The 27,512-nt window shown below is 39.5% G+C and overlaps 1 protein-coding gene and 1 pseudogene across 1 annotated transcript in view; both read left to right on the top strand.

Annotated features, from left to right (window-relative positions):
• LOC126484584 (ubiquitin carboxyl-terminal hydrolase 8) overlaps positions 1-27,512 on the top strand; it is a 226,077-nt gene that overhangs the window by 105,961 nt on the left and 92,604 nt on the right. The window contains exons 7-8 of the mRNA XM_050108150.1: positions 11,814-12,301; positions 19,339-19,523. Coding sequence (XP_049964107.1) covers positions 11,814-12,301; positions 19,339-19,523 — 673 coding nt within the window. The remainder of the gene's footprint in view (positions 1-11,813; positions 12,302-19,338; positions 19,524-27,512) is intronic.
• Positions 16,028-16,145, top strand: LOC126425617 (5S ribosomal RNA; annotated as a pseudogene).

Below are 27,512 nucleotides of genomic sequence, written 5' to 3'. Positions count from 1 at the left end.
TTCATCTATCTTTTTCCTGAAAACAAAAATTTTTTTCTTCTGCAGAAGGACTCTGAAAGTTTGTATTAATGATTACTCATTCCACAAAATCATTCCTTTTCCTTGACTAAGCAAATTTCTCTGGTAACAGCTTGTGTAATATTCATTACATTTACACCTGTCCAACAGGTAAAGGGGCTAAACAAAAATATAGAAATATCACGAGAAATGCATACTTGAACATAAATGCACATCTAGCCAAGACTGCAGGTTGCACTGTTGTATTTGCCCATGAATGACTCCTGTGCAATGTCCTTAATAAGTTGCAAGTGGAATCATGGTCAGAACAGTGTTTGTGTAGTAGTGAGTGCATTATGTGAGAGCTAAGTGAATTCAAATGTGAAAAAATTTTTGGTGCTCACGTGGTTGGTGCTACTGCAACCATAGTGAAGATCTATGTCGCATACAGGGAAAGCAGAAAAATATCATCTGCTAAGTCACAATGTGGATGAAAGCGTGTGCCAAGTTTTTGTGAGAGTCGTTCATTGAAGAGGATTGTGATGAGAAATAAGAGGACGGCAGCTGCAAAAATCACTGTAGAGCTGAACGCTGCTCTCATGAAGCTTGTCAGCATAAAAGCGACATTAAGGGAGCTTCATGAGCAAACAATTGCAAGGCGAGTTGGAATTCCAAAACCACTCGTGAGTTGTGCAGATGTCATAAAAGAAAAATTGGTGCCAAATCCGAAAAACGTGGGCTATGGACCATTGGAAGAAATTCATTTGGTCGGATGAGTCTTGTTTCACACTGTTTCAAATTTATTTGACCATTTTGGCTGATCAAGTCCATCCCATGGTACAAAATATTTTAATGAATAGTTGTTTATTCAAGCAACTTCAAAATACAAGTTTTTAACAAGCCACTCTTAAAATAAATGTTGTGTCTATGTAATTTGAATATGACAGCAGCTGAATCTTACTACAGATTTTTACATGAGAGGGAAGCAGCAACGACTATTCATGGAGGGTTCTTACGAAACTTATAAAACTTTTCCCTCTCCTTCAGGTTGCCTGGTACAGCAAACATATAAATATTATTTTGAAGAAAAACAGTCTTGGTTGCAGTAATTATTGTTTAATGATGTGTTTCGTCTCTTTAGAACATCATCAGAATTTCTACAAATAAACAAGAAAGGATAAAATAAATAATCAAAGGCAGTGCTTGATTTGTGATGGTATGCACCAGTATTCCGTACCGATACCTCTGACAATAGAAAAATCATAACTGCAGATTTTGAGGTGAGGTAAAATAGAAATTAATTTTTTTATCAATACAAATGTTGTTTTCACACTTTTAAAATACACAGAAAGGTGTTACAATAACATTTTAAGAAGTTCAAATTTCAGAAACACAGCTCCGGAAGGTCTCTATACCGGAACCTAATTTTTTTAAAATCAAGTGCTGGTTGCAATTGTGGTCATGTCGTGCATAGCTTGAAATAAAAATATTAAAGAAGCATCTACAAACCATTAGAAAGAAAGGTTATGTTTATTGTTATGCTGTAGAATAAGCATGCGTCAAGGCTGTGCTAAACGGGAGGGGGATTACATATATATATGAAGTAGTGAAAACCTTTAAAGAACGAAAATAAAGTACAATAGTAGAGGCAGATTGGATTGGATTAGATTAGGTTAGATTAGAGGCAGAATGAAAAGTGCAAGCCTTACCTTCGATACACACATAACAGAAGGTACAGCAGTGCAGTGATAGGACCACACTTACAGAAATGTGGATATGTGGCTTCATTTAAACACAGTATAGTAAAAATTGATCAATACTGTTGAAGACATCAAGCATGTAAACAGTTAAACATTGGACTAAGTGTTCCATGGAACTTTGTGGCAGAAACTAACATTGATGTCGTGCATGAGTAAATTTGAAATGAAAGTTTTAATTAAATGCATGTGTCCACCTTAGCAGGTATTATGTTCTGTTTCCTTCAGCTTACCATTCACTATCACTTCTGCTCCAAGGACAAACTTCAGACCTAAAATACCAAATACTGCATTAATAGTAGGAATAAACAAGATGTCAAATTTGGAGATTAATGTACTTATTCAGTTTTTTCACCATACTCCTGCAAGACTCTGTTTTTAAAGTAGACCATATTCATTGATCAAAGGGATTATGGTCCCTCATGTTGACAGTTGTTGATTTGACTATAAGAAAAAAATACACAATTTGTGCAAGTAAATACCCCACCTTATTTTAGCAAGTATGGCTCTTCTCTTCACCTACCTTTAAACTGACTTATCCAGCAACTTGTAAGGGAACTACAGTTTAACATAGACTATGAATCACAGTCCATTATATCATTTTTGAACACGCACATGTTATTTTGGAGGTGAGAGGAGCAATGAGTGTCAGAAAACTCCTTGAACCTACTGGCATTTGGCCCCAGACTTTTGGATTTGTGGTCTGATACTTCCTTGCTGAGTTGCTAAGCCACATTGTTACAAGGGATGTACCACAAGGAAGGGGCACAGTCAAAAAAGTTTATATAATTGTTAAATTTTCTGCAGAATTTGTGTTTGGAACCATGTGGTTTCTGTTCATCGTATTGAAGTGAGAAGTCGTGAAAATTCGGTATTTAGCACATTATATATGAAAATTTTCATTTCCCTTCATTCCATTATTAACTTAATTACCACCTGTGTTTTTGTGTTGTGCTGTACTGTGTAAACAAAATACACCATGTAACTAACAACTAGAGGGTTTAACTACCATGCACTACAGTCTGTTCTGATTGCAGCGTATTTCCTTTGCTTTCTTCTGTAAATGAAAACATTTCATATTAATTATTTTCTTAATTGTGTGCTACACAAAGCAAGAGATTTCAAAATAAATCCTTTCTCAAGCTGGACCACGTAATTCTGACAGGATGCACAGTCCCAGCATTGCATTTCGGCAGGTGAACTGTGTGCTGTGGTTAAGGGTTTGGGAGTGTGAGTTGCATAGGGGTGGACTAGGATGTTGTGTAGGTTGGATGGGTGACAGAATACCACTTTAGAATGGATGAGTAAGATCTTGGGTAGGATGTCCTTCATTTCAGGGCATGATGGTAGCCAATCAAAGCCATGGCGAAGGATATGGTTCAGTTGTTCCAGTCCAGGATGATATTGGGTGCTGAGGAGGGTGCTCCTTTGTACCCGAGAGGGGTGTGGTGCAGTGATGGGGTATGTGAAGTGGCATCAACAGTGGTGAATAGGGATGTGGGAGGTGAAAGGGGGAGAATGGTGGAGAGTCGGTGAAGGAAGTGGTTAGTATATTTGATGCAAGAGGCTAGGTTTCAGGCAATTGGTTGGAGGTACTGATCAACAAGGGCGAAAATTCTTTCAGTAGGAGCTCAATAACCAGTACCAGTGGAGTGTCGAGGATTACTGGGTTTGTAGATTTTGGAGAGCATTATTAATGTTGGTGGACGGGGTGCCAGGTCTCTGTACATTAACAACCTGATGCCCATGGCCTTTCTACTATTGAACACCACCTCTCCCAACGTCCTTCAGACTCCAAACATACCAACTCATTGTTCCTACACCTTACTAAGTGTATCGTAACTTAAAAGTACTTCTCCTTTGAGGGGAGGGTATATAAACAAATCCTTTGCACAGCTATGGGCACCTGCATGGCACTCTCCTAGCCTCCCAAAACCATAAACCCCTTGTCTAGTTCAGATTCATTGTGTTATCTTGATGAACTGGATTGAGTGCCAGGACTTCCTTCCACCTCACCTGGTTCCCCCTCACCCCAGTGTGCCATCTTCCTGGATGTTGAAATCTCACAGATGGCTCCATCTGCACCTATGTCCATATTAAACACAGTAACCACCAACAATAGCTGCATTTTGACGGGTGTCATTCCTTTCACATCAAAAAGTTCTCCCATACAGCCAGGCCACCCTTGGACACTGTATCTGCAGTAACAACCCCCCCCCCCCCCCCCCCCCCCCCCGCCACGCTGGTACATTCTGTTGCTGTGTGTTTCCATTCCATGATTAATGTGATTTGAAGAGAAGTAATAAAATGAGCTCTAACATGGAAAGTAAGCGTTTCCGGACACATGTCCACATAACATATTTTCTTTCTTTGTGTGTGAGGGATGTTTCCTGAAAGTTTGGCTGTACCTTTTTGTAACACCCTGTAGAGGTACTATCTTCATTAATTTAACTGTCTTTTTTCCACATTTCAAAGTAAAATTAATGAATCTATTTTCTTCATGTTCAGTTTAACTTTACTGCATACAGACAAATTATAGACTTCCCTTAGGGTTTCATTTTCTTTCTCTGTAGGTAGCTCCCTTGTTTTTTATCTTACTAAAATATTGGTGTCGTCAGTAAAGAGATTTTTTTCCATGATTAACAATATTGGGTAATTTAGTGAAGTATATCAGGAACAGTAATGTAGGAACTCCTGTATTGATGTAGTTTGGATCTGATAAGTGCTTCACTCACAGTTTAGCCTTATTTGAGGTTTTTGTTATCTCCACTTTTTGTACCCTAATTGCTATGTATGATCAGAATCAGCCATTAGCTGCATCTCTTATTCCAGATGACACTAGCTTATGTAGTAGAATCATGTACCGGGTGATAAAAAAGTTAGTATAAATTTGAAAACTGAATAAATCACGGAATAATGTAGAGAGGTACAAATTGACACACATGCTTGGAATGACATGGGGTTTTATTAGAACAAAAAAAATACAAATGTTCAAAAAATGTCCGACAGATGGCGCTTCTGATCAGAATAGCAATAATTAGCGTAACAAAATAAGACAAAGCAAAGATGATGTTCTTTACAGGAAATGCTCTATATGTCCACCATCATTCCTCAACAATAGCTGTAGTCGAGGAATAATGTTGTGAACAGCACTGTAAAGCGTGTCCAGAGTTATGGTGAGGCATTGGCGTCGGTGTTGTCTTTCAGCATCCCTAGAGATGTCGGTTGATTCGGTTGAACACGATACACTTGCGACTTCAGGTAACCCCAAAGCCAATAATCGCACGGACTGAGGTTTGGGGCCCTGGGAGGCCAAGCATGACGAAACTTGTGGCTGAGCACACGACCGCCACCAAACGACGCGCGCAAGTGATCTTTCACGCGTCTAGCAATATGGGGTGGTTTCCCCCCCCCCCTAATAAAACCCCGTGTCATTCCAAGCATGTGTGTCAATTTTTACCTCTCTGTCTACATTATTCCGTGGTTTACTAAGTTTTCAAATTTATACTGACTTTTTGATCACCCGGTACCTCAGACAGTTCTAAGAATATGCTCTGCGACACACTCATCCTTGTTATGAGCATCAAGTACTACTTTTGTTAATTCTACTACAGCTGATTTTGTACTCCTACATCTTCATGCCAAAACTATGATGCATTTGAAAAGTTGTGTGACAATAACACACTTTATACTCCTCGTCATGATAGATAAAAATTGGTATTTCTCTGATATTATTTGCTGACAATACACTTCTATACAATGAAACCACTATATTAGAATGAAATTTTCACTCTGCAGTGGAATGTACGCTGGTATGAAACTTCCTGGCAGATTTAAACTGTGTGCTGGACCGCGACTCGAACTCAGGATCCGAGTTCAAGTCTCTGTCCTGTACACAGTTTTAATCTACAAGTAAGTTTCAAGCCACATTATTATTTCCCTGTGATTGACATTTGATGCAGGGACTGTCAGTTGTCTGCCACAATCAGAAAGTTTATGTAATAGATGAAAAGGCTAGGTTTGAACAATCACTAATCAATCACCAGTTGAGGTGGCGCAGTGGTTAGCATACAGGACTCGCATTCAGGAGGATGACTGTTCAAACCCGTGTCCTGCCATCTTTATTTAGGTTTTCTGTAATTTCCGTAAATTGCTTTAGGCAAATGCCGGGATTGTTCCTTTGGAAGATTACGGCCAATTTCCTTCCCTCATCTGATGGGACCGATGACCTTGCTGTGTGGTCCCTCCTCCCAAATCAACCAACCAACTAATCAGTCTGTAGGCTCACAAGGAGAAGAAAGGGTGGGAAGAACTTCAAGAAATCATCTATATGGTAGTGTAGGTCAGGGTCCAAGGTATCACATCCTGGATCCATTCCTGAAATTGGACTCTCATTTGCAAGTAATCAATGAAAAAAATTTTCCAAGATGCTCTAGGGGCTTAAATGTGTAGTATTATGCAGAATGATGGCTGTAGTCTAATGGTGAAGATATATTCCTAATGTGCAGAAGGTTGTGAGTTCGAATGTTGTCACATGCCATGAATTTTTTTATTTTTAAATGCTTATCAAAATTATTTTGATAATTATTTTTATTCATTTAATTGGTTTAAATGTAATTTTTTATTTGTAATATTTCACAGTATCATAGTATTGACCCTTCTCTTTGCTCGTATTTTTTCTTCCTATCATTCTTTATTCATTTGGAATATTTGTGCAAAAAAAGGATAAGATAATAAATCAATCATATAGGCCATGCAATTGCATCAGTAATTTATTTTTCATTACAAGCTGTACATTTTTTGTGGTAATCACCATACAAACATTTAAAAAATAAATTCTTGTTGCACTGTGGGCAAAATAAAGCAGATGAAGATTTAAACGAGAGAAGGGATTATAAATGAAACGAATTTTAAGCAGACTGAGGAATAGAAGTAATGAATGCAATAACATGGATGAAAATTTATTTCTCTGTCGTCCATCTTCCTGTGTCAGGCTTCCTAGGTACTTGAAACTCTCTACTCTCCTCAATTTCCATTCTCTGGCCAGGTCTGTATGGAACATACGCCTCTCCATCGTCTTCTGTCTTGCCACCATCTCTCCGTCTTCACCTTGGTCTAGTCTTCTCCTTTCTTCTGGAGGCATTCCTCTACTCCTTTCAGCTGTCTGTCTCTTGGTCTTGCTCTTGGTCTCTTTCCTTCCAGTTTCATCTCGTGTATCCTCCCGAGTATCCTCTTCTCATCCATTCTCTTAACGTGTCCATACCATCTCAGCTTTGATTTCTCTATCTCCTCCTGTATGGTTCCACCTTCATTAACTCTCTGATCCTATCATTTCTTAACCTGTCTATCTTTATCACTCCAATACTGTTTCTCAAGAATTTCATCTCCACAGTTTTTCTCTGTTGCTTTCATAAACCAGGTTTTTGATGAATATGTCAGGATCAGGACATAGTATGACTGGTATAAAACCTTTTTGCTGAATTGGGGTACATCCTTGCTCCATATCAGGCTTCTGACACTCTTCCAAAATGCTTCTGCTTTTCTCCCCGCTCATTTATTTCTCTGTCGCCCATCTTCCTGTGTCAGGCTTCCTAGGTACTTGAAACTCTCTACTCTCCTCAATCATTCCCCACCAATTATTATTACCATTGTTCCTCTCTCCTCCTTTCTTGTTGTGATAATCATCTCACTCTTACGTATACTAAATTTCATCCCATATTCTTGTAGTGTTCATTCCCATATGTCCACCTGCTCTTGTACTTCCTCCTCCTCATTCCCCCAAATCATCAGATCATCTGCAAACACCATTGCTTTCATATTCCTTTCACAAATTACTTGTGCTACTGTACTCATTACATCATCCATCACTACAATGAAGAGTAATGGTGAAAGTGCACTTCCCTGCCTCAAGCCATTCTTCTGTTTAATCCAAGCTGATCTCTCTCCTACCACTTTCACACAGCTCACACTTCCATGGTACATTTCCCTTATCCTCCAAATAATCTGTTTTGCTACTCCTCTGTTCTCCAGGGCTTTCCACACTTTGCTTCTAAGTACACTATCATACTCTTTTTCAGTGTCCAGGAAGGTCATTAGTAGACCTATTCCATATTCATAGTGCTGTTCCTGCAGTTGTCTTACAGCAAAAATTAGATCCACTGTGGACCTTCCTGTTCTGAAGCCATGTTGCTCTTCTCTCATTCTTCCTTCTAATTTTCCTCGAATTTGTCCTTCCAAAATTTTCTCAAAAATCTTTGCACAATGGCTCATCAATGTTATCCCCTTGCACTCTTTTCTATTTCCCTTCTTAAAGATCAGGACGATTATTCTCTTCTTCTGGTCGTCTGGGATCATCTTCTGTCTCCACACAATTTTCATTACTCAATATAGCCATTGTATCCCTACCTCTCCTGCTGCTCTCATCATCTCTACACTTAGCTGGTGACTTCCCTCCCTTCATCTTGCCCAATGCCTCTTCCACTTCTCCCCATGTAAGTTCTAATCAAAGTTAATCACTCTAAAGTTAATCAATAAAAATAATTAAAATCATATGGACAAAGATTCCAAGTGAAAGAAAAAGTGATAAGAAGAAAAAATGAAAGCAAATGAAAAATTTAAATGATGACAGAAATGATGCAACAAAGAAATAAAAATATTATAATCAGTCAATCAAATAAAAATAATAATCGAAGTCATACAGACTTAATAATAAAAAAACATCAAACCACTTGTTGAGATTTGAACCCACAACTTTCTGCATGCCAGGAATATGTCTTAACCACTAAGCTCAGCAATCGTTCTGTGTAATACTACTACTATCAAGTCTCTAAAGCATTACAGGAAATTATTTTTTATAAATTGCACTAAACATTTCAAACTATCAATCCCACCCCTGGGCATCTCTCCATGTCAGTATGTCAAGTACATTGGGTAACCATGCAGAATGATTTAACATGGAATGTCCACATAAATTCAATTGCAGGGAAGCCAGGAAACAGACTGATTCTCATTGGCAGAAAACTAAGGAAGTGTGAGTATCCACAAAAAAGATGTTTACAAAACTTTTGTCAGGCTGAATCTAAAATTGTCAGTGTGGGACCCTTACCCTTGAATTAATCGAATAATAAATTTTTAAGACAAGTTGTGTGATTTGTTATGATTTTGTTCACTCAAGTTGAGAGCATTATTGAAATGTCGTACATATTACATAGGGAGAATCTACACGACAGACGTGGTGTCCAGTTCAATGAGTGAACATTACAAGATTGAGCAACCAACATTTTATTTTTCTCCCATGTACATTTCCCATAGTAACCAGATCAGTAATATTCCTTTGTAGAACAAGATAAAGGCAGAAGAAAAGGAATAATATTGGTAAACTACATCAAACTCGCCAAACCAGCCTTTACTAGTTTGGCCTCTCAACAATTCAGCTTGCATTCGAAATGACACACAAGAATGAACCATCAGGTGCAACAGTGTCGTTAGTGAATTACAATGTTAAAGAATGCTACACACATTTGAAATTGTGGGAATCTTTACAGTTCAGTATCATGTCTTCTAAAAGGAAACATGTTATGCTAGAGCTCAAGCAGAAATTCAGAATTTTAGGGAAGGTGAAAGCCACTGCTGCTGAGTACAGTGTTGGACAAGCAACTATTTATGATGTCAAAAAGAAAGACTATTTTATTCAACATTATGCAACCCAAATGGATAGTGAGCTGGAAAAACAGAAGGTTATGGGAAAAAGTTAGAATGAGCAACTGGACGTAGATGTTAGTAGATGGTTCATACAACAGTGCAGTAAGGGAAGTCCAGATAGTGGTCCCATAATAAAAGAAAAAGGAGCTGCATTTAACAAACAACTTGGTGGTAGTAACTTGTTTGCAGCAAGTGAGGGTTGGCTATTGAAAAAAATTATGTGGCGTTCAGTATCTGACAGCCGCCGGGGAAAGTCAGTCAGCTGATGGACAATATGCAGACGAGTTTGTAAACACATTAAGGAAGGTAATAGAGAAGGAAGATATAACTGCTGATGCCTTATACAGTGCTGATGAAAGTGCACTCTTTTACAAGATTCTTCCTTCCGAAACATTGGTTGACAAGCATGAGAAGGAGACTTGTGGGTACAAGCAAGAGAAACAGTGCATAACATAAATGGAACGTTGTAACGCAAATGCAAGTCATAAGCTACTGCTCACGATGATTGGGAAATACCAACATCCACTTTGATTTTGACAGAGTGACATAAATACACTACTAGTGCAACATTGCACTCAGAAGAAAGCGTGGCTGTACAGAAAAATATTCTCTCGGTGGTTCCATGAAACATTTGTACCAGCAGTGAGAAAAGATCCGAAGAAGAAGAAGAAGAAGAAGAAGGAGAAGAAGAAGCTTCCACTGTAAGCTGTTCTTATTACTGAAGTGCTTCCAATCATTCTTCAATGTGGCTCTGAAGCCCAGGGGTTTACAAGCACTTTTTCTTCCATGTAGTGTGACAGCCCTGATTCAGCTCATGGACCAGGGAATTTTGGAATCAATTAAATGTCATTATCGACATGCACACCTGGCCTCCTTGCTGAATGAATGTGAAAATGACTCTTCCAAGACTACGCTGAAGGTGTCGAAGCAATGAACTTACTTGATGTTCTCCAAGAAGCTGAAGCGTGGGATAAAGTGGAAAGCACTATGATGATAAAGGGCTGGAGAAAAGTGTTGCCATCCATTGAAGCAGAGTTAGATCCAGAACTGAGTGGCAGCGATGAGCCACCCAATTCAGAGTCATCAGTTGCTGATACCTTGTACACTGACATGATCCACAAGCTTCCAGGAGGAGGAGAAATTGATGATGAAGATGTTGCTAAGTGGTTGAAAGAGGAAACCTGTGAGACAGACCAAACTTTTACAGATGAAAAAATAATCAAAAGCAAAAGCAAGCCGGAAAGTGTTCAAAGTAGTGAAAAAGGGGACAGAGAAGGAGTGAGCATGAAGATTTCTCACACTACAGACATCTTCCTGGAGTACATTATGCCGCAACCAGATACTTGCAGTACCAATGTAATGATAATAAACTAGTTGTGTGACAAAGCGTGCTGCCATCGCATATTGTCATTCGGACAATTAAAAATTTTGAACATGTTTCATAATGTGTGATACTACTGTATAATTATGTACACACTCATTGACAAAGTTGCCTTTGGAAATGAATATATCATTGAATTTAATAAAGTATATCCTCCTATATTTTTAAAATTGTCTGTTCGGATTTAGTGAAGCACATCCTCTATGTTTTTAGAATTATATCTTTGGATTTAATAAAGTACATCCCCCACATTTTTAAAATAAATTTCGGACACTCTCAATAATCCAGCACTTCCACTAATCCAACACCCATATGTGAAATGAATGACCTGATTACCTAGAGTCTAACGTGTGTGTCACAAATTATACTATGCCTCGAAGGATATAGATAAAGAATGTAAGTTGAAAGATGTTTCCAGGTGAACTGGAATGAGTTTCTGTATTGTTCTTTTTACTCAACACAAGCAGTCATCTACTTTTCTTTACACGGTGAAAGACAACATGTTACTGGCATTATCAGGGTAATTCCATTGCAAGTGTGTGTGCCTTGTAAAGCATAGAGCACTATTTGATTTTCATTTATAGAGGTGTAAAGGCAAGCCTCCAGGGAAAATGTATCCTGGATGGAGACATATGTGACGGCATGTAGTTGCCGGCTAAAATACTTAAAAACTGTGATATTTTCTCATTTAGCTATAATTTAGCCCAATTTTCCTTTCAGATAAAATAAATAAAAATTGGAAACATTCTGTGATTGCTGCAGTGGTGTGGGGAATTCCCTCTTAATCTCCTTCCAAAGAGAAGAATTTAAACTATCACTTTTTAGTAGTTTATATATTTGTATTGCAACATTTTATATGTTGATTATTTTGTTATCTACTTTCCTTTTCACTGAGTTGTAGTATTCGTTCTATTGGCCAGCTTGGTACTTGTAAAGCAAGTTTTTCTTTTTTATGTGTTATTTTGTCTTTATTTCAGATACAATAGAATACCCTGATATAAATGACTCAGTCACAAATACTGCACCATCACTGCCAAAAGTGGATCGTTCATCCAAACCAGCACATGTTGCTATAGCTGGACCAACTAACAGTAATAGTACAGCCTCAAGTGACGCTGATGCTGGTGGTGGCAGTGTTGTTTCGGATGCTCCATCAGTGCAACATGATAATGTGAGTTTTACACCACACAACAAGCCAGCCTTTGATCGTTCATCTAAGGCAGCAGCTCTTCAATTGTATGAGGAAAGAAGTCGTGCTTTAGCCAGACTTCTAGAAAAGCGAGAGACATTGGCAAATAATACACTGAATTTGGAAAAAAACCGGCTTAAAGCAGAAGAAGAGTGGGAGCAAATTAGACTACGTAAAGAGAAGGAAGCAGAAGAGGAGCTGAGAATGCAGCTTCAGCAGAAGGAGGAAGAACTGCTAAAGAATATAAGGAACTTAGAAAAGGAACGAAAGGAGAAGGCAAGTTATTTAAATCAATTTGCAGCTGTACTAGAAAATACGTGTGTAATGGTATGTTAAAGAAAAACTAATGTGAATTTTGGTTTTCTGGAAAGAATTTCTTTTGTTTGTCTACATAACTGTTAGATAGATAGATAGATAGATAGATATTCAGCAATCACAGGCCCTGCAGACCAGGCGGTGCTTCCACAAACTGCCTCCATTCCTTGCTGTTTTGTGTTTTGTGCCCCTCCAGGTGTCTTCAATTCCCAGGGCTGCTAGGTCCTTCGCCAGGTCGTCCATCCAGCGCTGCCTTGGTCGTCCAATGGGGCATTTGGTGTTTGGTTTCCCCACTAGTGCTATCTTCGCCTTTCTTCCATCTGGCATACGGGCTACATGGCCCATCCATTGTATTCCTTTGCTCTTTATCTTCTGTAGGATAGTTGGTTGTCGCATCAGAAGGTGGATTTCCTTGTTTTTCCTCCTCCTCCATTCTCCATTATCTAAAACTGGTCCCCATATCTTCCTCATTACTCTTCTTTCAAATATTAATAGTTTTTCCCTTTCTCGCTTAGTCATGCTCCATGTTTCTGAACCATACATTACTGTTGAGCATATCACTGTGTTGTAGATTTTCATCTTAGCGTTCACTGAGATAGATTTAGAGCCAAGCATTTCTCTGAGGGAATGCATGCATTTCGTTCCTACTGCTATTCTTTCCTTGATGTCCATTTTTATGTTGTTGTCCTTGGTGAACCAAGATCCCAAGTATTTGAACTGGTCTACTCTCTTGAACCTCTTGCCATCTATCTCAAGAAATTATACCTGCTCTTGTCTTATTCCTAATTGCATGAACTCTGTTTTGTCTCGATTGACTTTGAGCCATACCTTCTGTGCATAATTGTCCATTTTCAGGTACATTTCTTTCAACTCGTTCTTCAATTCACGTAATAGTACTACGTCATCTGCATATGCCAGACAATTGAAGTTACCGTCCATCTCCATTCCAGCCCACTCCTTTTGGCTCCACTCTTTTATTACTTTCTCTAAGACGACATTGAACAGAACACATGAGAGACCATCCCCTTGTCTAAGGACTGTCTCAATCTCAAATGTTTCTGATATGGCTCCTCGGAAATGTACAGCTGCCTTTGACCCTTCCATACAAGCTTGCACCATTCCCACTAGCTTCTCAAGGATTCTGAAGTCCCGCATTGCATTGTGTAGGCTATTCCTGTGGATGCTGTCATATGCACATTGAAAATCGATGAACAGGCTGTAGATATCTTCATCATATTTCCAATGTTTTTCGAACAATTGTCTTAGTGTGAAAATGTGATCTATTGTCGATCAGTTTGGTCGAAAGCCAGCTTGGTACTCGTGTATGTTGTTCTCTATGAATGGTTGCAATTTTCTGAGGATAATGATGGACAGCTCCTTATACGTTACATTCAACAAGCTGATTCCTCTGTAGTTACCACATTCCATTCTGCTTCCCTTCTTGTATATTGGGGCATATTATAGCCAATTTCCATTCTTCTGGCAGTGTCTCCTTCTCCCATATCAACTGGATCAGTCAATATATCTCTAAGTGTAAGCTCTCACCTCCCTCCTTGAATAATTCTGATGTTGTTCCGTCCTCACCTGGGGCTTCGTTGTTTCTTAGTCTTTGATTATGATTTTCACGTCTTCTTCGCTAACTTCCCATTCTTCTTCATCTTTCCTTTCCTCCGTAGTGTTTGCAGGTAATATCCCACCTTGGTCTGGGCGATTCCACAGTTCGGAGAAGTATTCTTTCCATCTTTCTACAATTCTTTCCTTGTCGTTTATCAACATTACTATTATCCTTTCCAAGATAGTCCACACTAGAAATTATACACTTATGACCGTGCTCTTTTCAAACCCCAAAGCACTTCTGTATAGTCATTAGATCTCTCAGCACTCTAATCTCATCTATGTTTGTAAAATAGTGACCCTGTAAGCTTTTTGTGTTTGGGGACAGAAAAAGCCATGTGATGCCATGTCTGCTGAATACAGAGGCTGAGACTTCATCGTTGTTGTTGTTGTTGTTGTTGTTGTTGTTGTGGTCTTCAGTCCAGAGACTGGTTTGATGCAGTCCTCCATGCTACTCTGTCCTGCACAAGCTTTTTCATCTCCAAGGAACTACTGCAACCTACATCCTTCTGAATCTGCGTAGTGTATTCATGTCTTGGTCTCCCTTTATGATTTTTACCCTCCATGGTGCCTCCAGTACTAAATTGGTGATCGCTTGAGGCCTCAGAACATGTCCTACCAACGCGATCACTTCTTCTAGTCAAGTTGTGCCATAAATTCCTCTTCTCCCCAGTTCTGTTCAGTACCTCCTCATTAGTTACGTGATCTACCCATTCAGCATTCTTCTATAGCACCACTTTTCAAAAAATTCTATTCTCTTCTTGTCTAAACTAGTTATCGTCCATGTTTCACTGCCATACATGGCTACACTCCATACAAATACTTTCAGAAACGTCTTGCTGACACTTAAATCTATACTTGATGTTAACAAATTTCTCTTCTTCAGAAACGCTTTCCTTGCCATTGCCAGTCTACATTTTATATCCTCTCTACTTTAACCACCATCAGTTATTTTGCTCACCAAATAGCAAAACTCCTTTACTACTTTAAGTGCCTCATTTCCTAATCTAATTCCCTCAGCATCACCTGATTTAATTTGACTACATTCCATTAGCCTTTTTTTCTTTTGGTGATGTTCATCATATACCCTCCTTTCAAGACACTGTCCATTCCGTTCAACTGCTCATCCAGCACCTTCGCTGTCTCTAACAGAATTATAATGTTGTCGACAAACCTCAAAGCTTTTATTTCTTCTGCATGGGTTTTAATTCCTACTCCAAACTTTTCTTTTGTTCCCTTTACTGCATGCTCAATGCCCATATTGAATAACCTCGGGGATAGGCCACAACCCTGTCTCACTCCCATCCCAACCACTGCTTCCCTTTCATGCCCCTCAACTCTCGTAACTGCCATTTGGTTTCTGTACAAATTGTAAATAGCCTTTTGCTCCCTGTATTTGACCCCTGGCACCTTCAAAATTTGAGAGTATTCCAGTCAACATTGACAAAAGCCTTCTTACAGTCTACAAATGCCAGAAACGTAGATTTGCCTTTCCTTAATCTATCTTCTAACATACATCGAGGGTCAGTATTGCCTCATGTTTTTCAACATTTCTATGGAATCCAAATGATCCTCCCGAAGGTCAGCTTCTACAATTTTTTCATTCATCTGTAATGAATTCGTGTTAGTATTTTGCAGCCGTGATTTATTAAACTGATAGTTTGATAATTTTCACACTTGTCAACACCTGCTTTCTTTGGGATTGGAATTATTACATTCTTCTTGAAGTCCAAGGGTATTTCACCTATCTCGTACATCTTGCTCACCAGGTGGAAGAGTATTGTCAGGGCTGGTTGTCCCATGGCTATCAGTAGTTCTAATGGAATGTTGTCTACTCCCAGGGCCTTGTTTCAACTTAGGTCTTTCAGTGCTCTGTCAAATTCTTCATGCAGTATCATATCTCCCATTTCATCTTCATCTACATCCTCTTCCATTTCCATAATATTGCCCTCAAGTACATTACCCTCGTATAGATCCTCTATATACACTTTCCACCTTTCTGCTTTCCCTTATTTGCTTAGAACTGGTTTTCCATCTGAGCTCTTTATCTTCACTCAAGTAGTTCTCTTTTCTGCCAACGGCCCTGCCACAGTGGTAACACCAGTTCCCGTCAGATCACCGAAGTTAAGCACTGTCGGGCTGGGCTAGCTCTTGGATGGGTGAACATCCGGTCTGCCGAGCGCTGTTGGCAAGTGGGGTGCACTCAGCCCTTGTGAGGCAAACTGAGGCGCTACTTGATTGAGAAGTAGTGGCTCCGGATTCGGAAACTGACATACGGCCGGGAGAGCGGTGTGCTAACCACATGCCCCTCCATATCTGCATCCAGTGACACCTTTTGGCTGATGATGACACAGCGGCTGGTCGGTACCTTTGGGCCTTCATGGCCTGTTCGGGAGGAGTTGAGTTTAGTTTTAGTTCTCTTTTCTCCAAAGGTCTCTTTAATTTTCCTTTAGGCAGTATCTATCTTACCCTTAGTGACATATACCTGTACGTCCCTACATTTGTCCTCTAGCCATCTCCGCTTAGCCATTTTGCGCTTCCTGTCGATCTCATTTTTGAGACATTCGTGTTCCTTTTTGGCTGCTTTATTTACTGCGTTTTTATATTTTCTCCTTTCATCTTCTGTTACCCATGGATTTCTACTAGCCCTAGTCTTTTTACCTACTTGATTCTCTGCTGCCTTCACTATTTCACCTCTCAAAGCTACCCATTCTTCTTCTATTGTATTTCTTTCCCCTTTTCTTGTCAATTGTTCCATAACGCTCTCTCTCTGAAACTCTCTACAACCTCTGCTTCTTTCAGTTTATCCATGGTCAATCTCCTTTCTGCAGTGTCTTCAGTTTTAATCTACTGTTCATAACCAGTAGATAGTGGTCAGAGCCCACATCTGGCCCTGGAAATGTCGTGCAATTTAAAACCTAGTTCCTAAATCTCTCTCGTACCATTATATAATCAATCTCAAACCTTCCAGCGTCTCCAGGTCTCTTCCACGTATACAGCCTTCTTTCATGGTTCTTAAACCAAGTGTTAGCTATGATTAACTTATGCTCTGTGCAAAATTCTACCTGGCAGCTTGCTCTTTCTTTCCTTACCCCCATTCCATATTCACTTACTACTTTTCCTACTCTTCCTTTTCCTACTATTGAATTCCAGTCCCCCATGACTATTAAATTTTCATCTCCTTTCACTATCTGAATAATTTCTTTTATCTCCTCATATGTTTGTTCAATCTCTTTGTCATCTGCAAAGCTAGTTAGCACATAAAGTTTTGCTACTGGGTAGGCATGGGCTTCGTGTCTTTCTTGGCTACAATAATACGTTCACTATGCTGTTTGTAGTAGCTTACCCATGCTCCCATTTTTTTTATTCAATATTAAACCTACTCCTGCATCACCTATATCAGATTTTGTATTTATAACCCTATATTCACCTGACCAGAAATATTGTTCCTCCTGAAACCGAACTTCACTAATTCCCACTACATCTAACTTTAACCTATCCATTTCCCATTTAAATTTTCTTACCTGCCTGCCCGACCATTACACTATTGTTTTTGTCCAAAACCAAGCACAGAAGTGTGCACAGCTGCGTTATCATGTTGCAGAAGCTGTGGATTGTTTCGTCATCTTCTGGGCTATCGCCCCCCCCCCCTCCCCCTCATGACTTCACATAAACTAAACTTCTTGGAAGTAGCGCTTGTTACTGAATGTTAAACCCTGTAACAAAAACTCATGTTGCACTACACTGTTAAAATAAAAGAACACAAGGAGTGTAACCTGTATGTTTGACTGCACTTGTCAAATTTTAATTGGTTGTGGCAATCCATAATGCTCCCATTGGTATGATCAAGCATTAGTTTCAACATCATATCTGTAAACCCACTGTTCATCACCTATTATGACATGATTCAGCACTATTGTTGATTTTTATCTAGAGACTCCTGAATAACTTGCATTCATTGTTGTTTTTGTTCGAAATTCAACTATTTTTGAACTAATTTTGGTATCACACATTTCGTATTCAAAACATCTGAAAAATTTTGGTGGCGTGAGTGGGGTGTGGCAAAATCATTAGCAAATTTTCTGATTGTGATTCGGCGATTGTTCGTGATAATTTCTTTCACTTTTTTCCATGATTTCATTGGGTGGCAATATTTTGTTGTGTCCAGAGTATTAGTCATTTTCAACATCTTGAAGGCCTTCTTCGAACTGTTTATACCACATGTAAACCATTTTTTTACTTGTAGTAGACTCACCAAAAGCAATGTTTAATGTTTCTAAAGCTTTGTTCATTGTTTTGTGTTCTTACAACAAAACTTAATAAAAGTTTTCTCATCAATTTTTATACAGAATAAATTATTGCTGTTACTATCAAAACATATGTCAATTTTGACATCTGACAACAGACTAAATATCAAGCATGGTTAACACTGTAGAGGTATGTATCAGCAATGTTTAATAGAACAAAAACAAAATAATCGCATGAATGAGAGTAATACAGCATGCAACAACAAAAAAAAAATTCCATTACTTTTTAAAAATAACACATACTTTGTTGTTGTGAACTGATAAGCTCTTCAGTCTTTTCTTTCTTTGTTTTCCAATGGTGTCAGTTGTGTAGTACTTACTAACTAAACAATGGCGTGAGGGAAGGCAACCACATAATGCTTAAACTAGGCTCTAAACTGCAGATAGCTGGCCGCGGTGGTCTCGCGGTTCTAGGCGCTCAGTCCGGAACCGCGCGACTGCTACGGTCGCAGGTTCGAATCCTGCCTCGGGCATGGATGTGTGTGCTGTCCTTAGGTTAGTTAGGTTTAAGTAGTTCTAAGTTCTAGGGGACTGATGACCACAGATGTTAAGTCCCATAGTTCTCAGAGCCATTTTTTTAAACTGCAGATAGATAGCAAAATGGAAATGTTGGACGCGCTATCTCAGCTTTCAAACTTGCTACTCTCTCCCCCTAATGCTGCAGAATAGGCCGAAGTAGTGGCAGCTGTTAAAACTGAGGTATGAGTGGTGATCAGTTGGTCAGTACATTTTATATGTGCATTCTACCTGCCCTCACTTATCAGTAGTGTTGTTATGATGCTTGACAGTAAGTAAGTAAGTAAGGTATTGTATGTGCAATAATGGCAGCTACTCTCATTTTTGTGCTTGTTCAGGTAAGCATAGCCCATGGAGCACATAATGTCAATATTTATTTTCTATTTCTGGGGTGAGAGGTGTTGGGGTGGTGGGGTGGGGATTTGAGCTGCAAGTAGTATGATATTTTGCACTCATTGCCTCATCTTGACTCAGTTTTGATTTGTTTCATTTATGTGTTATGATTATTTGTAGAAATCTAGAATGATAACTTGCATGAACTAAATGACACATACTTTACAGGAATTGGAAAACCAATCACTACGCAATGAATTAGAATTGTACAAAAGTAAAGAGCAGGAGGAATTAAATCTGGCAAAAGACAAGAAGCTTACAGATCTTGAAAAGGAAGTCAATGAAAGAATTAATCTTACAGAAAAAGAAATGAAAAAGATCACCCAACAACGGGAACAAAAAGAACAGGAAAGGTTTGTGGAATCTTTCTTACTCTTTCATATCTTTTTTAAATCTCTGTGCTTCAGAAGGATGTAGCAGATTAGATGGAGAAAAGACCTTAGTGGCACAATTTGGATGAAAGGACACATTCTGGGGCACTAAAAAAAATAATTTGGTGATAGAGGTAATGAGGATACTAAAAATTGTAGGAAGAAATCAAGGCTTTGAACGCACAACAAAAGTTGCAGTAGCTAGATAGAAATGCAAGAGATGTGCATAGGATGCACTAGAATGAACAGATCCCCATCTGCCTCGATAATAAGACTGAAGACTACTGCAAGGAACAATAAGCACACAACCAAAGGACAGCTGGCAGTGATAAATGTTTAGCCTGGATACTGTGAAAGAATTCCCACAGACTTTCTTTCAGACTTACCCCATTAATTGTGTGAACATAAATATAAATGGTTAAAAGAAGATAACACATGTCAGGAATACCACATTAATATTTTAACACTCTCAAGATGATAAAAATGAGAAAGCAATTAACCGAAACATTAATACAATGGATATAAAGTTATTGTGATTTAAAGTGATTTGAAGTACAACAAAAGCATTAAGTATGTGGCTGCAGAAAATAAACAATAAAATAAAATAAATTTGACTGTAGTTAACGTGGTTTGAAACTTCCAAAAGAAGAATAAAAAGTTTTAATTAAATTTCTAGATATAATGTTAAACTATGAGCTAAAATGGAAACAATAGATTAATACTTTTTCCAATAAATTAAGCTCAGCAGTATTTATAATGGAACGACTGTGTGCATATAACAATCTGTACACTGTAAATCGCAGAATCACAGTACAGATGAATTTATAATCATAGGTATGAAAAGTATAATTGCTTTAAAAATGCCCATTTGAATTATGTTGGAAAAGTGTCAAAAACAATTGTTTATTAATTTTAAGGATTTCAATATTGTATTCTTTCAGTCACTTTACGGGGTGTTTCGCAATTCCTGTTACATACTCCTAGGGGTTATGGAGGGAACTTAGGAGATAAAGTTTTGATAAGAAACCCATGCCCAGACATGTATTGTTTGGATGTAGGCTAAAATAAGATTGAAGATAGGATGACTTTCAAATCTCCCACTTTAAGATACGCACACAGTGGAGACAATGAGCTTTAACATGCATGCTCTACAAGAACTCATGGCAAAGGGCAATGTTTCAGGTGTTTCTTGCCAGCTTCTCATCTAGATGATGAAGGATGTTCTCTTCAAAGTTGAGTGTGCAGCATGTTTGTGAAGCACCACAGTCAGCCTTCGTAGTTGTGAACGTACCAGTTTCTCCCAGCCTTTGTTATAGGTAGACAAAAATGGTATATTACGTCATAATTACAACAGGGACTCACAATGGTGCCCTCTTCTCAGTTTGTGTGTGTACTGGAAAGCGAGAGATTTGCAAGTGATCTGATCTTCAAACTTACCCAGATGTGCATTTCCAGTCATGTGTTACTTGTCAAAACTTCATCTACTCCAGATATCAAGACACTCAGATCAGTATCAAACATTGTGTGTTGATAGAGTATCAACCAAAACACCAATTTAGTTTGTGCTGTGTGCTGTTGTCCAGTAGGACAAGTATAAATGGTAATTAAAAGTAACACCAGAACTATGTAGTATAGAAAAAGCATATCAATGAGGTGCGACTTTGGAGAACTGTGGTAGGTGAGTTGTTAGGGCGTCAGATTGTCGTGCTGAAGGTCCTGAGTTTGAAACCCACTAACTGCAATTTTTCTTTTTACCAGTTAACGTGTGAACTTGTTATAGGGGAGAACATTTTTCTGACATGTAAAAAGATGTTTCAGAGTTTGTAGCAATGTTCTTTTGATAGTCTGCTTTCACTTCATTAATTTAAAGTAGCAAACTTGTAGAGTACATTTGTATAGATAGGTGTGTTATCTATATAAATGTATGATATAGGTTTGCCACTTTCGGCTAACGAAGCTAAAGCAGACTGCCAAAAGAACATTGCTACAAACTCCAAAACGTCCTTTTGCATTTCAGAAAACTGTTCTCACAAATAACAATTTTACGCATAAACTGTTAAAAAAAATTGCCATTAATGGGTTTCAAACTCCAGATCTTTAGTATGATGATCCGATGCTCTACCAACTCACCTACCGTATATTTCCACATTTGCGGTTCTCAGATAGTTTCTTTATACTCTGTTGTTCTGGTGTTAATTTTAATTATCATTTAAGCATCTTTTACTGGACAAAAACGCACAGCACGAACTAAATCAGTGTTTTGATTGGTACTTTATCAACACACAACATTTTGTGCCGATCTGAGTGTCTGAAATCTGGAGGTGTGGATGTAATCCCCTCTCCAATCCCTACAAGTCTGTAAGAGGAATTGGGAAATGTATAAATTCGAACTGTTTGTAAGAGCACTACAAGACCCCACAAACATAGAGACCAGTGACACAACTCATCCCCATAACGTGAAAACATATAACTAGGCCTATTTTAAATATTTCATAGGTAGGTTAAATGTTTTTGAAAATGAAGCTCAATACTCTATCAATATAACCACTGCCAAGAAACATACAAAACGTCAGGGCTGAGATGACTTCCCCTGCAATTCTGAAAAAGTGAGTTATAGAGAAAGAATCCTCTAGTGTGATGAAGTATAGCAACAAACACTAAACAAAAGTGAGCAGTAAATAGACCATTTTTTTTGTTTCCCTTCTAGTGTACAATTAAAAATAACAGTAGATGTCATTGTATTGTATTTTCAAATCCTGACATAGTTCTGTCATCTGAGCTTAAATATTGTACATGTTTTATATGTTTCTTTTATAATGAGTACCCTCTGCTGAAGACATCACCTTTTTGTTACTATCCAAACATAAATACTGGGTCAATAAGCAGAAATAGCTAAACACTGATGAAGTAAGTTCTTATCCCTATCCGGCCATCCAGATTTAGGTTTCCAGGTTTTCCATCAGTCACTTAAAGTTCAAGGTGAGGGTGGTTCATTTGAAAGTGCATTGGCAGTTACCTTCCCCTATCCGAGCTTGTACATTGTCTCTAATACTTAGTGTGTGGCTGACATAATATTACCAGTATAAGGAAAAGATAGATTGCTATTCACTGTAAAGATGACACATTGAGTTGCAGACAGACAGAATGAAAAGACACTTGCACATTAGCTCTCGGCCAAAGCCTTCATCAGAAAAGAAATCATGCACACATTCATTCACACAATCAGGCACGCCTCACACACACATGATGGCCATCTCTGTAGGCTCAGACCAGAATGCAGTTGTCACATAGAACAGAAGCAGCAATATGAAGTGGGAAGGGATAGCAGGGTACAGGTAGGGGCAGAGAAGAGCACTATCTGGCAGAGCATTCGGGGAATGGAGTGCCAATAGGCACAGTGTGGGGTGTGGGGAGGCTATGGTGCAGGGAGGTTGGGGAGAGTGGAGGGAAATGAGGAGTGAAAAAGGAGAGGAGTGGGGGGGGGGGGGGGGGGGGTGAGGTGGGAAAGATGGGCAGGTATGTTGGCAGAGGACACCACACGAAGAAAATTGGAGATGAGAATAGGGTGGAGGTGTAGGACATATGGCGTGGAAACTGTTGGATTGGATGAAGTGTTTTGGACAGTAGGTTACCGTAGGTTGAGGTCAGGGTAATTTAGAGAGCAGAGAATGTGTTGTAAGGATAACTCCCATCTGTGAAGTTCAGGGAAGCTGGTGATAGAGCTTGTGTAGTGAAGCAGCCATTGGAATCGAGCATGTTATGTTCAGCTGTATGTTGTGCCATAAGGTGGTCTCATTTGTCTTGATCCCTGTGACAAGAAGTTGGGATTGCGAATGGAATAAGGATGGGCTTGGATGTTGTGGTAGTTGGGTGGGTGACAGAACACTAATTTCGGAGGGATGGATCTTGGGAGACTGTTCATTGTTTCAGGGCATGTTGATAGGTAATTAAAGCCCTGACAAAGGTTGTGGTTACAGTGTTCCAGACTAGGGTGCTGCTGGGGGACAAAGGCGGCACTCCTTTGTAGCTGGTTCTTGTGGATGATGGGAGGATTGGGGGTGTGAAGGGAATTGGCATGGAGCCCTGTTTGCACATTAGGTCTGGGGGATAGTGCCCCTGTGAAGTCCTTGGTGAGACCCTCAGCCTACTGGGCTAGGGAATTCTTGTCACTGCAGATCCACCACCCTCGGCTGGCCAGGCTGTATGGGAGGGGTCACAACTGTTGTAACTAACACTCCATCAAACCCAAAGTTGAAACTTTCGCATAACACTGTTGCTAACCCTTCTACCAAAACCCTCAGCCCTACAGCAGTTTCAGTCTTATCCAAAGGCCTCACCTTCAGGTAGCCCTTCACCCAAATTTATCGATGCTGGCTTTGTCAAAGAGCTGCGATGGAAACACTTCTTTGCCATCAATCGCTCCAACCAAAGCCAACCTAATCTCAACATTGAATTCTGCGTCTCTCAGTTCAACCCCCCCCCCCCCCCTCCTTCTCACCTAACCACCGACTCATCATCTTCCAGGAATTCCTTACCTCCAACTTGGCTTCATCATCATTCCCTAGGTCCCTTCCTAAGAACAAATAACACCACCCTTGCAGCAGAAGAAAGGACAGCAGTATACAACCTCAAAACAAATCCTGCCGGAGTCATCCTACCTGCAGGCAAAGGTTCCACCACCATTGTTATGAATTGTAGTAATTACCTGGCTGAAGACCCCAGCCATTTATCTGACTCCCCCACCTATAAATCCTGCCAGAGTGATCCCATCCCAGAAGTTCACTGTAACCTCCAGTACTTGCTTAAAGTCTCAGGCCCTTCCCAGAATGTCTCCCCAGAATCCATTTCTCTCCTCTACCTGCTCCCCAAAATCCACAAACCCAACAATCGTAGGTGCTCCACTGCAGTTGGCTGAGTCCATCCCAATGCCACTCCTAGTCCCAGCCCCTTCCCACAGGGATCATATCCCTGTGGAAGACACATGTGCAAGACCTGCCCAATTGACCCACCCAGCACTTCCAATTCCAGTCCTGTAACAAGCTCATCTACCCCATCAGAGGTCGGGCCTGTTTTGAAAGCAGCCATGTCATATACCACCTCTGCTGCAATCATTGCACAGCTTTTTATATTGGTAATACCACCAACCAACTTTCCACCAAGATGAATGACCTTTGCCAAACTATGGCAAAGAGCAAAGGAGACAACCCTGTGGTATAACATGCAGCTGAACATCACATGCTTGATTTCAGTTACTGCTTCCCCCTCCCCCTCAAGCCATCTGGATCATCTTGTCCTCCACCAGCCTTTTTGAACTGCAAAGATGGGAGTTATCCTTACAACGCATTCTGTGCTCTCAAAATTATCCTGGTCTCAACCTACAGTTACCTACTGTCCCCATACCCTCGGTCCTATCACTTAATTCCTAATATCATCACCAACCACCTTTGTGCGCCACCCTCTGCCAATTTGCATGTCCATCTTTCCCTTTCCCCAGTCCTACCCTTTTTTGCTCTTTGTTTTCCTCTCCGTCCCCACCTCCCTGTCCCACAGCCTCCCGGCAACTGGCAGTCTAGTCTCTACACACTTTGCCAGACAATGCTCTTCCCCCCCCCCCCCCCCCACCCCCCCCACCCCCACCCCCCTCCGTCCCCCACCCATATCCTGCTATGCCTATCTATTCCCACCATTTCAGAATGCTGCTTCCATTCTATGTGACAATTACTCTCCAATCTGAGCTACCGGAGATGACAGTCATGTGTGGATGAGGTGTGTTTGCTTATGTGAACGAATGTGTGTGTGTTTCCTTTTCTGATGAAGGCTTTGGCCAAAAGCTAGTGTGTGCCTGTCAGCAATTAAACATCTCATCTTTATGGTGAGCAGCAGTCTATCTTTTCATTATGTTGTTGATATTCCAACGAGGAATTTCCACATATTATTATGATTGCAGGAAATGAGAATGTTCAATAGACATAATATTATATGATGATTTTCTGTGACGTTGAATGTGTGTTTATAATTCTGCAAACATCTGTGACGATGTTTCTACTGTAATGGCTAGATGGCAGTAGTGACATCATTGGAAAAATTCATCATTCCTAAAAAGTTTGTCATTGTTACTCGTTTTGTCGGCATTATTTGAAATTTGAGTTTTCTCTGTTCCATGTGTTTTGTTTGCTTTTGTTTTCGAAATGTGGAATGATGAGGGGAAACATCTGGATTAAGTTATTTCTTTGATGAGTTTTCAAATGATGAAAAGTAAATATATGATGAAAATTCAGATTATATGTCATTGGAAAATGGTGGTGAGTCTAGATTTGCTTGAACTGGAGTTGCTTCTTATGCTTATTGTGTTGTTTTATGGACGATTCTCATGCAGGCATTTCAGGAAATGAATCCGAGCATACTTTGTCTTCTACATGTACAGGTGTTCAAAGTAGAAAAAGTTCTAAAAGTGACTATGATGGTAACGAGACTGATGCAGACAAAATTCCTGATATAGCTGTGTATACAATGCTTCATGAATTAAACAGAATCAAACACTTGATGAATCAAATGAGCCTTTACATTTATTCTTTTACAGTCTGTTAATAATAGTCATGAAGGAACAAACTGATTGTTACGTATGGCAAAAACCTGCAGAGCTGAGGTCTGGGAATAAGCCTCTGCCTTGGTTCTAGATTAAAACAATGGAAAATTAACAACAGCAGAAATGAAAAGTCCTTTGCTGTTTTGCTGCATATGGAAACAAAGTGAGAGGCAGAAGAGTAAGAGTCATTGGAGAGGCATGTTATCAGTTGTAATTTTTGCCCCAGGGTTTTGCTAAGTGGTAGATGTTTAAACATATCATCTGTGTTTCATTTAAATAATAACAGAAATGCAAAAAATGAAGGTGGACAAAGATTTGACGCATTTTTTGAAGTTTAACCTCATATCAGTTCAATGAGAGAAAAATTATGAAAACTTTTATTACCCAGAAAAAACGTTTGGCAGTCAGTGAAGGCATTTGTCCCTTCAGTGGAAGAGTAGACTTCCAAGATTTGTATATGATACATTTTAAAAGTAAGTTTCGTCATTGTTTTTGAAAGAGCAGATAGTAAACCACGTGTTACATACAAATGTTGTATGAATTTACACTCAGTGCCGCTTTAACAATGGAAGGCGAGTCAACAGAGCAGGAATGATACATGTGCAGAGCACTGAAGAAGAGAGAGTAGCAACAGACTGCTGTCCCTGAGGTTATTAGAGTACATGTCATGATGACAGGCAGACGTGTACCAACTATGTTGTCATCAGTGGAAGTGTGTGCTGTTATCCGGTGTGAATGGGCATGTGGGACCAGATGTTCTGTCATCCATAAATGTCAATGGACCATGTATGGTAAAGAGGTAATGTCTCATCAAATTGTTGGTTGCTGGTACTGCATGTTCAGAGAAGGAAAGCAGAGAGTGGAGGATGAAGATTGCAGTGGATGTCCCTCCACAGCCACAAATGAAAATAACATTGACAGAGTGCAGGACATGGTGTTAGCGAACAGGCCCATGACGGTGCCAGATATGGAATCTACACTGCATGTTGTCTGTGCTCAGAGCGAAATGAGTTTCTGTTCAGAATCATCACAGGCGTTGAGACGTGGGTGCACCCACTTCACTCATCATCCCAATATTCCTTCCTTAGTGTCTCTTGCCCTGGCCCGAATCCCAAGTAGTTATAGACTTTGAGACTCATCAGAGTGAGCTCAGACTCATCACACTGAGCTGAGTTTGTGAAACTTTGCCTATTCTTCAGCTAGTTGAATGAGTTTTGCGGAAAATACTCTTTCATATAAATGGGATAAATTTATTGATCAACACAATAGAAAGATATTCTGAATAGTACACATAGTCATGTGTGGGAGAGAATTTGGCCTGCCAAAGTTAATAGAAAACTTGACTTTGATATATGTGTATGTACAATTTTAACAGGTTTGCAAGC

Source organism: Schistocerca serialis, chromosome 1 (genome assembly GCF_023864345.2).
Source record: "Schistocerca serialis cubense isolate TAMUIC-IGC-003099 chromosome 1, iqSchSeri2.2, whole genome shotgun sequence".
NCBI lineage: Eukaryota > Metazoa > Arthropoda > Insecta > Orthoptera > Acrididae > Schistocerca > Schistocerca serialis.
This window is presented reverse-complemented; position numbering and strand designations above follow the sequence as displayed.